At 40.3% G+C, this 13,594-nt stretch overlaps 1 protein-coding gene across 10 annotated transcripts in view; it reads right to left on the bottom strand.

The window, feature by feature from the left end:
* Window positions 1–13,594, bottom strand: part of EYA3 (EYA transcriptional coactivator and phosphatase 3) — a 970,709-nt gene that overhangs the window by 807,659 nt on the left and 149,456 nt on the right. For 5 of the 10 annotated variants that reach the window (XM_085647584.1, XM_085647578.1, XM_085647577.1 and 2 more), the window contains exon 3: window positions 1,459–1,554. The exons of the other annotated variants lie outside the window; for them this stretch is intronic. In XM_085647584.1, coding sequence (XP_085503710.1) covers window positions 1,459–1,554 — 96 coding nt within the window. The remainder of the gene's footprint in view (window positions 1–1,458; window positions 1,555–13,594) is intronic. 10 annotated transcript variants of the gene reach the window in all.

Below are 13,594 nucleotides of genomic sequence, written 5' to 3'. Positions count from 1 at the left end.
TTTGCAGAGTTTACAACTCAGAAAAACCTAGCAAGTGCTCACATACCCATGATGGGTTATTTTGGAAAGACATGCCTGCTGAGGAACTCAAGCGCATAGTTGGACCAAATTAGGCCTGCGATGTGAGACAGTGACTGACTGGAACACTTCGGACACTAAGTGCAACATCACACACTTGCTGTGAATATCTAAGAGAAAGGCAAATGGTTTCACACAGAAAATAAAACAAACAATTCTGGTGAAAACATCAGATCTTAATCAGATAGCGGCTTCTTGACACTTCAGACACGAGGTAGGCAGTGAGAATCTGGTAAAAACAGATCAGGATCCTGCAAGTAAGTGTGTGTTCAATTTCTTCAACTCTCAAACTTTCTATCCTATTTAATCTTGGAGATGGTGCTACATCTTTCATTTGGACCATATAAAGTAAGCCACAGTGAAGGCTGCCACTAAATGCATCTCATGGACCTTTACCTGTGGTCAGCTACTATATATACACTAAATTTGTCATCAGGACCATCAACACTAAGCCACCACTGTCCTGAGATGGCCTCGACATATATCCTGTGGATCCACTACCCTAGGCATATCTAGGAGATTACACTAAGTCTCGAAAGGAAATCAGCTGTCCTAGACCACATCGAAGATGGACACTAAATGTATTATTGAGACCCTACACAGCAGCCCACCTCTGAGAGCCACTAACTGTCACGAGGAATCTACACCCTGAAGCTCTGAAATAGAAATTAAATGTCATAAAGGGACGAATCTACCAATGCCATCTCCATGACTGACACTAAATGCATTGCTTGGACTTTATACCTTGGGCAACAGCGGAGATTGGCACTCAATATGTATGAGAGACCCTCTTGCCTAGGCTATATCAAGCAATGGCGATAAATGTATCCCATGGACCAAGGCATCTCAAACAAGGCACCATGTGTATTGCGTAACCCTCTACGCTAGCCCATCAAGGGGAAAGTCAGTCAATATATCTTAGGGAACCACTGACTTGGACTTTTTGCAAACGGGCACCAAGTATGTCAGGATATCCACTTTTGACTACTACAGCCGAATGAGTCAACCTATCGGAAAAAACACTGGGTCATAAGAACCTGAAATGTATCACATACAATACAAGTGTTATCACTTTATGAAAAACGCCCGCGGTCCTGTTCGGCATAAAACAAAAAAACAAAAATCAATAGCTTGTTTAAAGAGCCCGTCATGCCAAAGTTAACTATTTGAACATTTGTATATAGATTCTTCTGCTGGTTTACATAATAATGTACGTATCGGGAACAAACTTGAAAATCACGGGCATTTTCAAGCACGAATGTGAAATCACGGTAAGCAAGCAGGGCACGTGCAATCGGAGAGTTAAAGCAAAGGCGGTGATCCAATCACAGACATGCTGGCGCGAGGGCGGCCGCGTGGGCACGTGCAGGCGGTACATACCGGTTCTTCGGAGTAGTCCTGCAGGTCCTCCATGGGTTTCGGGTGGTGCATAATACGGCAACGGCCCGTGTCGCGCTCCTCGCCACTCTTCAAATCCTGTTCAGACAAAGGAAGGATTCACAGCTTTATGTACATTTTAGAGGCTCTTATCATGTAGGCTATCGCGCCCTGTGCTTCTAGGCTCGTAACCGCGCTTCCCGGGACGCTGCATTCTGAAGAAGTGACACCACACACACATCTGGTGCCGCTTCGGAAAACAATGACTTACTATTAAGCCTCCCGATACCCAGGATAACACACTTTCTACGCTACTAGCGGTAAGGCTGTTAACTGCACAAGGAGCAGGTCTGTAAATGCAAAGCCCAGTGACGCTGTGCCACAGAGGTAGACCCCACTGTTCCCAAAGGAGACTTCACGAGACAAATATCTGTCGGATTAATAGTGCTACTTTCAATAATTGAGACTAGGCTAGTGTGTCAGTAAGCAGTCTGATAAGACATCTAACCTGTTTTAATTTGGAGCATTTACATAACTGTCACAAAAAGCATTAAGTAGGACACGCTGGGGTATCAACTGAATGCGCAGGAGCACCACAGAGATAAGAGAGGGCTTAATGCACGTGCCTGGCACACATTCAGTCTGCCAGAAGCAAGGGTCAGAAGGGGTATTCGGGAAAGAGGGCTGCACAAGTCAGTCAGCGTGGGAGCACTATATTGGTAAAAGAACACAGCTGAGCAAACTACATCTTAACAATTACGCCCTACAACACGCACGAAATGCAAACAGACAGCAAACACACTTCTGCCTCTTGGCAGGACCTATACACGACAGCCAACGAACGGAGCACCCTTTACCAGAGCCCTCTAAGTTCCCTGGCTGTGCTGGACCTGCCTAGGCCAGCAGCGAATTCCATAACAGAGATCGAAGGCTGTGCAGAGCACACATCTCCCAACCAGCCGCCTAGTGTAGTGCACTAAGAGTAACCGGAGTATGCTGAACACTAAACAGTATGTGCGGTAGTCGAGCTGTGACCTGCGGCATTAACCATGGCACTAAGATTTCCTGGGCTATAGAGTAAATTGCAGCTCCCGGGAATGCTTAGGAGCCACTTGAACTAGCGGCTTATTCCAAGCCACCAAGGGTCCCTGGGCCGTGCAGAGTAAACAGGAGAGCACGGTAGCTACTAATAGCTCGTCAGGGGTTTGGACCACTACCTTCCCGATTCAACAAAGAGTTCAATTCAGCTTCAACTGCTCAAAAAGGTATCAAATAAAGTTGGTTTCCAATTAAATTTGAGAACCCTGTTCGGTATGGCGACCTCACTGCCCTGTCTGATACAGTGACCCTACTGTTGTATACATTCTGACTCTCCCATCCAGTGCTTGAGATAGGGCAGATTTCTGCCCATTTAGGGAGGAACTTGGGTATATTAGGCAGCTTCTATTACTGCATGCTCCTCTGAACTGGCTGAGCCTTACTGGAGCCCAGTCTCGTAGAGACCAATTGCAGTCGAATACGTTTTGGGACCACTACCAAACCCACGATTCTTGACTGCTACGCGAGAACTGCAACCTTTTTTCATCCTATAAGCAAGCCCACCAGTCTTGATAAAGTTGTTCTGATTAAACAATTAACAACCATGACATATACGCACCAATATCTATGTGATAGATATACTTTAATAAAGAAACAATCTACAGTTACACTATATCAAGAGGTCTATTAAATGTACTTATCTCCAATGTACTTTTTATTGAGGATTATAATTCACAATTAGGATACTGTCAAACTCATTGTAAAACTCGCGACAAACAAATGTTGCGTAGTTAAACATGAAGAAATAACCTCATAAATACTTGCTTGAAGAAAAGCTTTTATGTACAGGGCAGGAATTATTAAATTGCCAGACTGAATGGTTTCAATCGACCTATTCATTCACAGGACTGAATCAGCCGACTGGGTACGTGCAGACGGCAGGGTGTAAGTGCAATTGAAAAGCATCCCGCGTTAATCTAAGGCCAGGTCAAGCTACGCATGTTTCAAGATCCCATCACAAAATGTTTTTTTTTATGAAACGTGGGTTGAATAAACGCAACCCCTATACGTCGTGCTTTGTCATTGTTATTCAGTAGTCAAAAATGTGGCTTTTCAGGTTATTTTCAAACTGAGAAAAGATGAAAAATGCCAAAATGCTAATCTCCGGTTTTGTTTTTACTGACTCCAAAAGCACACGCTGCATTCAATTACTTGTTCACAAGCAACTGTTACTGGAGGGAAAGAAAGGATCGAAAAACAACTAGATATCGAAACAAATTCCTGGCGAAATCCTCTAAGCTTAAAACTCAATTACCACAGCGATGGAGCGATAAGAACCAAGAGGCGGTGGACACCTACAATGAACTGTGTATGTGAAAGGTAAACCTTCAGGCTGGGTCTAGGCCTTCTAATGCCTGTATTTGTTAGAGACCCTGCATTAGCACTAACTAGAAATCATGACTCAGCATTTAATTACTATGTAAAGGAAAGTCTGTATTAAGGATTTTAACGTCATTTGTACCCACGGTCTGCAGCCCTTCTGGGTATTCTTCAACTTTCCAACCATGTAATGTCAGTCAGGAATTTCAATCTCCCCCCGCCTCAGTCACAACACATACACAAACACCCACACATTATCTTCTCTAGGGCTCGGGAGTCATTTTCCTACAGCACGCACCACTGTATTAGAGTAATCAATAAAGCGACGAAAATCGCATATCCATGACCAAGTATTTTAGGTTTCAAACTAAAATCATCCCTCCTAAACAATCATGGTGCTAGCAATGGTGTAAAATGATTAAATCATGGCATTAACACTCTCAAAGGTAGTCTTCATACAATGTAAATAAACATGGTGCTCTCACTGATATTGTTAAAATGATTCGGGCATTGTAAATATTACAACGTGCTCGTTGGCACTTTTAAAATCCCTCAAACATGGTTCTCCCAATACAATATTTCAACTAATTTACTAAAGCATTGTGTTCTCAATGGTATATTTAAAATGCTTTGCTGTGGAGTTGTTAAAATAATCTCGGATCCCTCCTTGGGAAGGTAGAGCTTTTAAAGTAGACAAACGCAATATATGGAATTTCTCAGCACTGCAGCTCTAGGCCAAATCCACCCATCTTGGATTTAAAAAAAAAAAAAAAAGTAGTAAAAACTTTAATTTTCAATAAGGGCCTTTAAACAGTTAGGCATATTTATCCTGCCCATTTACTTTCTACAGCACCAAGAGACCCTTTGGTGGCATGTTGCACTTAACCAAATTCCCTAATAGTATAGACAGCTAAAATGATTTAATGCAGGATAATTCTCTAAAATGAAACTATTATAATTATTTAAACATAGTGCCCTAAATGGGGTTTTAAAAATTATTCTAAAAAGGCTTTAGTAAAATGTGCTTAAACAGAGGTGCACTGAAAGGATTTGCTTATATTATTAACTAGGATGCTTTCAATTGCGTTTTAAAATGTATTTGAATAACATGGGTGCTTTCGTTAGTATTTAAACATGGAAGCGGTCAACGGTATGGTTACAATTATTATATTCCATTGAGTACTCTCAATTGTTACAATGATTTCACTTAAGATGATGCCTTAACTGTATTATTTATATAAAAAAACAACACGCTCAAAGGCATTTAAAACATTTTAAATAAACATGCTCTCGAAGGCACTGCAAAGTAATGTATTTAAAATTGGTGCTATGAATGGAATTGTTTAAAATGTATTAAACCCGGGTATTTTAGATGGTGTTAAAAATGATTCAAATAAGCACTCAATGACATTGTTGAAATGATTCACCAGGGGCTGTCGATGGTACTGTTACAATTATATATATATATGCTCAATGACGCTCCAAATTTACAATGAAACAATAGGCTTGCAACAGCTGCCCAATGGATTGAAATGAAGATTGTGCTCTCAAGGTTAAAATCATTTAAAGCGGGCTCTTTCAAACAGCAGTGCTAAATATTAAAAATATTTAATTGTATATGGTCTCAGTGGTGCTGTTAATTATTTGTACGAGAGCGCAAACATTTGTATCGTTACCATTATGCAATTAAATCTGCTCTAAATTGCACTGTTAAAAGGATTCAATTACACACAGTGCTCTCAATCGTATTATTAGAAGTAAGTTAAAACAGGGTACTTATAGTATTATTAACTAAGTTCACTGAAACATTGTGCTTTAAATGTACCGGTGCATGTCCAGGATTAAGAAAACTCAGACTGGCATCTCACAGATTTTCTAACAGGCTGCAGCACCTGAAGACAGACTGTGCAGGCAGACTGTGCTAGGTCAGAAACCACCAGCCCTTCCAGTTTACAAAGAGTCTTGCTTTGAGAAAGAGCAGCAGTGTCGATCAGCATAAATCACACCCGAAGATATCCAAGTAGATACTGCTCTAGATATTAAACAAATGCCCCAGAACCCAAACGCTTGCAAGCCAGCTACAAGCAAAGATAAAACCTATTACTGAAAATACGGTAGAAAAATAAGCAGCTTTTCCCATCCCCAAGTAGACAGAAATGTGCTTCACAGAACAAAGGCACACACACGTTGGTCGGCAGCCATGCGATGCAAACACTGCCCCTCTGTACCCTGTCCTCGTCTTATTCACAAGTCCAATTCAAGGGAACGCGCCTCAGTCACCAGAAGCGAGCTGAATAACCAGCGGAGCCGGAAACCAAATACCACTCTGTACCCTCCTTCGAGGGCATTGTTTAATACCTTGAAGATGTTAATGCGTTCCTGAGGAGTAACATTTTAATCACCTGCAAGGGTATCTTGGCGCAGAGCAGGTGTGCGTGTCTAGCCTTACCTATGGTAGGTTGGTTAATTGAAAAAACAGAGCTTTGCGAAATTCAAGGGGAGGAGCAAAGTCTCTTTAATCTGACAAAGGTGGGAGAAAAAGAAAGGTCTGTGCGGACTATAGTGTATGTAGGAACCGTAAACTGTTCGAAAACACAGGGCGTAAATGTAAAAGTAAATCAGATAAGAATGTAAATTAACTATGCAGGTGTATCCATGCAGAGACGTTAAACAAGCAGCACATATGAAAACGAACCTGCCAGCTGGGTGCAGTTATTACTATTTGTGTGCTTCCATGTGAGGAACTCGCCACCACCAAGGGCATCACACATACTATCAGTGGTATGCAGTAGCAGCTTTTAAAAGATCTACTTATAGCGACTAATCAAGCTCTCTGTGGGTCTACAATTACCACGCACGCAAAACACCTAGACACAAAGGGGAAATGAGTACTTCTATAACCCATGTAAATAAACACTACCTCTCACAAAGCAGAATTGGCACCAACCGACAAAAACTGTAAATATCAGTTCAGAATCAAACAAGGTAACGTATACTGAACTTTAAAAGTAACCTGATTCTTTTCAATCACTGTAAAAAGGTGGACAGCGCTGTGATACCCTACGCAGCAGTTCTTAGACTTTTTACTTCTGTGGACCCCCCTTCTGAATCATTACTGGAAGCTGTCGACCCCCAGTTAAAGCAATTTCTAGGATATGAACCTCAAAACAATACACAAAAATACAAAAACAAATACATCTCAAACATATGCTTCAATATTCAAATATTTTGTTTAATTCACAATCAAATAGAATTTTTTCACATTTACAATTTTCCTTATTTGTACATACTGTATTCATTTTCATGTATTGATTCTAATATGTAATTTGTTAACACAGACGTGGACCTATTGAGTAGGCCACACGGACCCCTAGTTGTCCTTGGACCACATTAAGAAAGAACCACTGCCTTCATGTCATTAGGCGCTGTATAAAACTCAAACAAATAAAATAAAATAAAAATCAAAGAATGCAATGGGCAATAAGTGAAAGAAGAAACAGTGCAACTATTGCCACATCTCACACACTGCCTCACAAACTGTACCGTTCACCTCTAAACAAATTACTAGCTGCTTCAAAACACCCCTATAAACCGGACCTGTTTTCTGCCAGGAATTTATAAACACACCGGAAATACGAGAGAAAAAAACAGGAAACTGTGAAAAATATTCAATCTTGCGAATAACCGAAGAGAGGTTGACGGCAAGGCAGCTTGGAAATCGCAGCAACCACGTGGGTTTACTCTGCTCTTAAGAACCATAAGGCCGCCTTTTGTCCAGGAGTTTCTTATTTTTATTTATATATAAAATACCGAAAAAGCCCACTAGGTGCTCTAACTGAATCTAATGTACTTAATTAGCAGTGTGCTTACCGAGGTAAGGGTTTCTGCGGTTCACTGCGGCCAATAGTAAACACGCTGCTCTCACCAACTCGTTAGGAAAGAAAAGTACTTCGATTTCTTTAGGACTTTGTGTGTAAAGGCCTACACGGGGAGACATTAGATTTCTTAAGTAAATCCCCTGGGAAGTCGGGCGTGTGGAGAGTACGGAATGTGCCGAACCTCCGACCGTCCAGGCTGGTCTGCTTCTTCCACTGGAACTGTCTTTCACGGTGTTACTGATAAACTGACACACACAGGGAAAAACTGCTACTAATATTAGCGCAAATACAAAGCCGAAGACTGAGCAAGGACACGCTTTACTTAAAAGAAATACGGTACTGATTCGCACATGTGATTAAGAGAAACCTACAAGGGCTGTTCCAGTCTCAGCTGAGCACGGCACCCCTTCTACACTATAAATACACTGGCAGAGGTCTCGGAATAAAACCCGCAAAAAACATAATCTCAAAGCACGCACTAACCGAATAGAGACGATGTCCAAATCACGCCCGGCGCCCTACCTAGGGACCGCATAAAACATTTCAACGCTTGCACCGTCTGACCTTACATGTTAATCTTACATTTTCCAGAGATAAAATGGGATGTGCTCGGTGATAAACAATGTTTTTTTGTAGCACGGGAAAGCGAGCTACGTGACCTATATGCAGCTGTACTCAGGACAGAACCACCCACCACTCAGAAAATGTTAAATAGTCTTCAGTACAATAGACATAGTGTGGCAATCTGTACATCTCGTCTGTACGCAAACTTACAAAGAAAATCTATTAGTAATTCATTTTTTGTTCAAATGTCTTTGTTTATTTAAAAGAGAAAAAAACATTTGTAATACAATCTATTAGTAATTCATTAATCACGCACCTCTATGCATAAGAGCTTGGAAGCAGTCCCTCTTGAGCTTACAAGCGCTTTACAGCAGGTGCAGCGCGTGTGGAACAGAAGCCCCGCAAACGGTACAATTCTGTCCCCGCGGAAATTACATCTACAAATAAATACAGCCTCTATGCTTAAAACACATTCCATCAACAGATTCAAGAAAAACACGTATTTAAACAAATTACACAGTCAGCCCACTCAAGCGCAAAATCTGTTATTCAACTTCTACTGTGCAACAGAACAAACTATCTAAACAACATCGCCTGGCCGTATTCGACACAAAAGCAATGCGCAAACAGCACCGTGACAGAGTAACGCACAAGATGCAGCAGGCACGTCACGAAAGAAGCGGCGCAGTGAGGAGCAGCGGCGGTCGACGCGGATCTCAGCCCGAGGTAGCACTCTCACGGAGAGGATTTCACGAACTGCTGTCCATCATAAGCAGGAATATTTAGGACCGAGAGAGAGACCGGTCATCGCTATTAACAGCAGAAACGCACTCCCCTTCATGGTGGGGGGTCGGCTTTTATTATAGTGGCTTACTGCGTACACACGACATAGCACTATGAAAATGGGAACCTTCGTCCTGCTTAGGCAAGCGCGGGTCTAAATAAATAATGAATAAAAAAATATTAAAAATTATTTAAAAAATACACACACATTGTTTCAGGGTGTATGCAATTATGTTTCTGAACACATGAAATCAACGTGTTATTTAATATCTAAATAAAAGCAACTCCAATGGAACGTTACATTTAATTTATATTTCAAATTGTCATTTAGCTTTAATTCGATTCTGGGGTGTGGTCACAATTGCTTGAAAATAAATAATGTTACAACACAAAATAAAAACAGCACGTCCTGCTGCCTTCAGTGAATGGCTGCGTTTGTCCACACCGCCTAAAACGATACCATGACACTGATAGGATATTGATTATTATTGTTCTATTATTGAGATTAATCCAATTGGGTCGGGTGCCTCGTGCAGCCCTCATCCATGCTAATAGTGTATCAACATGAATGGCTTATGCAATCAATGCCTTTTATCAAGAGAACGAGTTCGAAATAAAGATGTTTAACTAGAACGAGAGCACACCTACTTAAAATCTGTGCTGTGCTTAAAAGAACATCACATCGAATAGGCCTTGTGTTTATTAGCCCATGGTCTTTCCTCTCTGTACAATGATTTTAACGTGGAATCATTCAGATACAAATTGCAATTTATCCTGTTTGTTATGCTGTGCTGTGGGACATGCAGAATTTGACATTTGCACTGCAATGATAAATAAGAGAATGTACCTTTATTAATATATTTGCTCCCAATAACATGCTTTACAGCTCATTTATTTTCAATGGTCGATATATACATATATGCACACACATATGAAAATAAACGTGGCCAAGTAACACATGTTATTTGGTACAAGTGTAGCAATAAACGTAGATTCAGTCATTTTACCTGAAGTGGAAAGCTCAAATTTCATATTACAATTTACGAGAAAACACTGACTCACAGACTGCATGTTTAAAATGCCTTAACAGGGGAAACAACTAATAGCCAGCGACTTACCCTTAGTGTCCGAATGTATCCCCCTTCATCCTGGTTTTGGTCACATGAATGGAAAAAGACTTATCTTACACTCAAATGCATAGATCGGTCATGCTATTTTTACTACTGTTTGAGGAGGGTGGGGATCATGATCCACTTAAGGTTTCACCTCTCGCCATGCTCCATTTCCAACAATAGTAATAAATAGCATATTACACTATGTACATCTCACTATCTACTATACTTACCTATATATTTCTGGTAACTACGTGCTTTAGTCCAAAAAACAGTTAAGGGTCTCTGCTGATAAAATAAAACAGGAGGACAAATCGGATATATTATGTAAATATTGGTAGGGCACCCAAGAGTTTGGCATTGTGCCACAAAATAAGTGATTGTATGTATTTTAATATGTTTAAAAACACATTTGTCATACTGCTGGTTGAAAATCTGTATATCATGGGTATATCCTGTTTCCTGTGAATAACTGTTTTTAAAAACATTAGTTTGAGAAACTAAGCAAAGATTTTAAACACACATACAATAACTGTAATTAGTAATTTTTTAAACTCCCGAATTGCAAGACATACAAATCATTAATCCAGGTAACAGTCTCTGCCGGATCTACATACTAGACATAACCAGGTTTGTTTTTCACGATATAAAGAAATCTTCAACATAGTAAAACAATATTTGTTTCTTTTAATTCTTTAAGGTACTTTTTTGGTTAATAAGTCCCACAAAGAACCAGGTTACTTGCCTGACAGAACAGCAGTATCCTGTGACTAATATTAAAGCAGTCACTGATTCAGATTAATTTATAGATTAAGAAACGTCTATAGTTATTCAGAGCTACATCACCGTTTGTGAAAGTAAGGGCGCATTGTGGCAACGCTCTTCCTTAAACACGCTCATAACTACATCGCTAATCAAAACACAGTCTAAGAAGGGGTAATATTTCCCCGATTTAAATCCATAGAGTAGTGACATTTTTGTTGGTAGATAAACATTTAAACTCAATGTTATCAGTTATAGCACTTAATTCAATTTAAGTTGTTTACTTAACAAACTCAAGATTTCTTTACATATCTTGTTATCAGTATTGCACTTCCATAAGATTTAGATTTCAAACTGTGTAAACGTATGATAGGATAAGAATGCTTACTATTTTTATTTATTATTCACCACAAACGTGGTTTATATAATAACTAAATGTGCAGGGAATTGTGTGCCTAAAGGCAGGGACCTGTGGAAATTCATTTTCGAGTTACGGATTTCTACCAAAAAGCTACCAGTACTTCCAGTCTCTAAACCTGGTCGCTATGCTCAAGAATGTTCACTAAAAAAAGACTGGCTTGTAGGTGGTTTAACACAGCACTGTACTGAAGTACTTTGTCATTTAAAGACCAAGGTGAACAATTAAAATAAACAATACATATCTGAAAGCTGTAGTACATTAATCAGTAAAACACCCATCTAAAGGAGGCCTATCACATCACAGACTATAAATGAGCTGTGTGTTTTAGATGCATTCCTCTTAATGCTCATCACAGCTTGTCTGGTTTAGAAGAAAAAAGTCGGCAGCGGATCATGAAGAGTGATCAGCACTTCCTCGGCTGGAGCCAGCCACGTAGCTTGTGCTTGTACACAAACAACGGCTGAAGCACCTGTATCCTTACAAGGGCCGCTCAACCGCTGTTGCGATGCTCCCAGCAATTAGCGCCTCTCGCAAAGCATATTGGATGTCCTTCCAACATTGTTTATCTAGTACTTGCACTTACTGCGCTCCAATTCAAAACACGTATACAAAAATCGTTTACAACGCCACTTGTTGCAACCTGGGTGGGACTATGGACAGTAAAAGCAGCACTGGAAGTAATACGATAGGGGCTCTGCAGCTACTCAACTGAGACGAACATACGTAGAGAAAACTTGACAATGGGTAACCCTGTTCCAAAAGGGCAGGGAAACGGAGAAGGAATCTGGATAATAGTTCATAATGCAGAAACATCCAAGAAAACGTGCCCATACATCATATTAGGCAATGATTCCATAGGTACGTGTGCTCTTGTTAACGGCCGCCTGGATTATGACAACGCCTTATATGGTCGACCAGCATAACAAATCAAGAGTACAAAAAAATAAAATACTAAAATAAGAACCGCTTCCTTAAAAATGCCAAATTGTGCTAGAACAACTAAAGAATTGTTACATTGACGATAGTCTGCCTTACATCCAAATCAGGAATTATAAAGACATTTTCTAGACCTACTAAGACCCAGAAACATAAATAACGGAAACCAGAGACTTGCAGTACTGCACCCTGCATCTTGAAAACCATTTAGACATCAACATGACCTTCAGAAATTTCCAAACCTAGCACTACTTAGTTCGGACGATATCCCTTTAAAAGTTTATTCTAATGAACTTCTCACCTATGAACTGTAATCTACTCTAATGTGGATCTAAAGACATCTGTAAACTACTACCGCTGTTATGTGGTTTAATCTGCTGTTTACTACAGTATTCCTCTTGTGGCAAAAGGCAATGCAGTTGTGCACAGCAGAAATAAACATTCACATCAGTAATGGAGTTCGAATGCTCCTGTCTAGATGAACAGCAGTTGCATTCAAGTGTATGGTTTCCAAATAAGTGTAGTTTAACTGCCGATGTTACTACAGCATCTTTCACAACAAGCCTCTAGTGGATATGGAGAGGCATGACATTTCCTGACACTTCATTAACACAAACATTCCCTGTGGAGTCCTGTGTGGGCGTTTTGTATAATAAATTGTAGCCAGTGCAAACCAAATTCGAAGCCAGCCCTTACAATGTTAACCTCACAGAAATCGAGCATTCCTACTAACATCCTAAACACAGAATGCAAAAATGAATGAGAAAATATAGCACAAACTGAACTTATAAAAGCACCACTATCAAAAAATTAAAGGAGGAGCTCGTCATAGAGCACATTTTGATGTCATGTCATTTGCAAGTGAACCTGAGAAGAAACCCGTTTGATTACATCTTAGTGATGGGCAAATCAGAAGACTTCAACAAAGATCATAAGGCGCACAAAGGCACTTTCAGAACAGCTTCAAACTGTGCCACATCATCAGCCAGGAGATGTAGCTAAAAAGAGGAACGCTGTGTTAAAAAAAAAAAAATGCCGCTAGCCACGTATGTGCCCAACCTCTGACTACAGAGAGGTGGTGGGCCACAAAAAGGTGCAGCCTAGCGTGCAAGAGAAACCACGTGTCCAGGAAGCCAATTTCCAAGAACCACAGAAAAGCCGATTGAAAGAGGAAATCGTTGGGTTACTTTGCCCAAAACTGCTTAATTATTCTAAAACATACACCACTACTTTCTTCAGTTGCAAGGTATCAATCAGCACAAAAA

Source organism: Triturus cristatus, chromosome 3_2 (assembly GCF_964204655.1).
Source record: "Triturus cristatus chromosome 3_2, aTriCri1.1, whole genome shotgun sequence".
Classification (NCBI taxonomy): domain Eukaryota; kingdom Metazoa; phylum Chordata; class Amphibia; order Caudata; family Salamandridae; genus Triturus; species Triturus cristatus.
The sequence above is the reverse complement of the archived record's forward strand: the minus strand, read 5'-3'. Positions and strand labels throughout refer to the sequence as shown.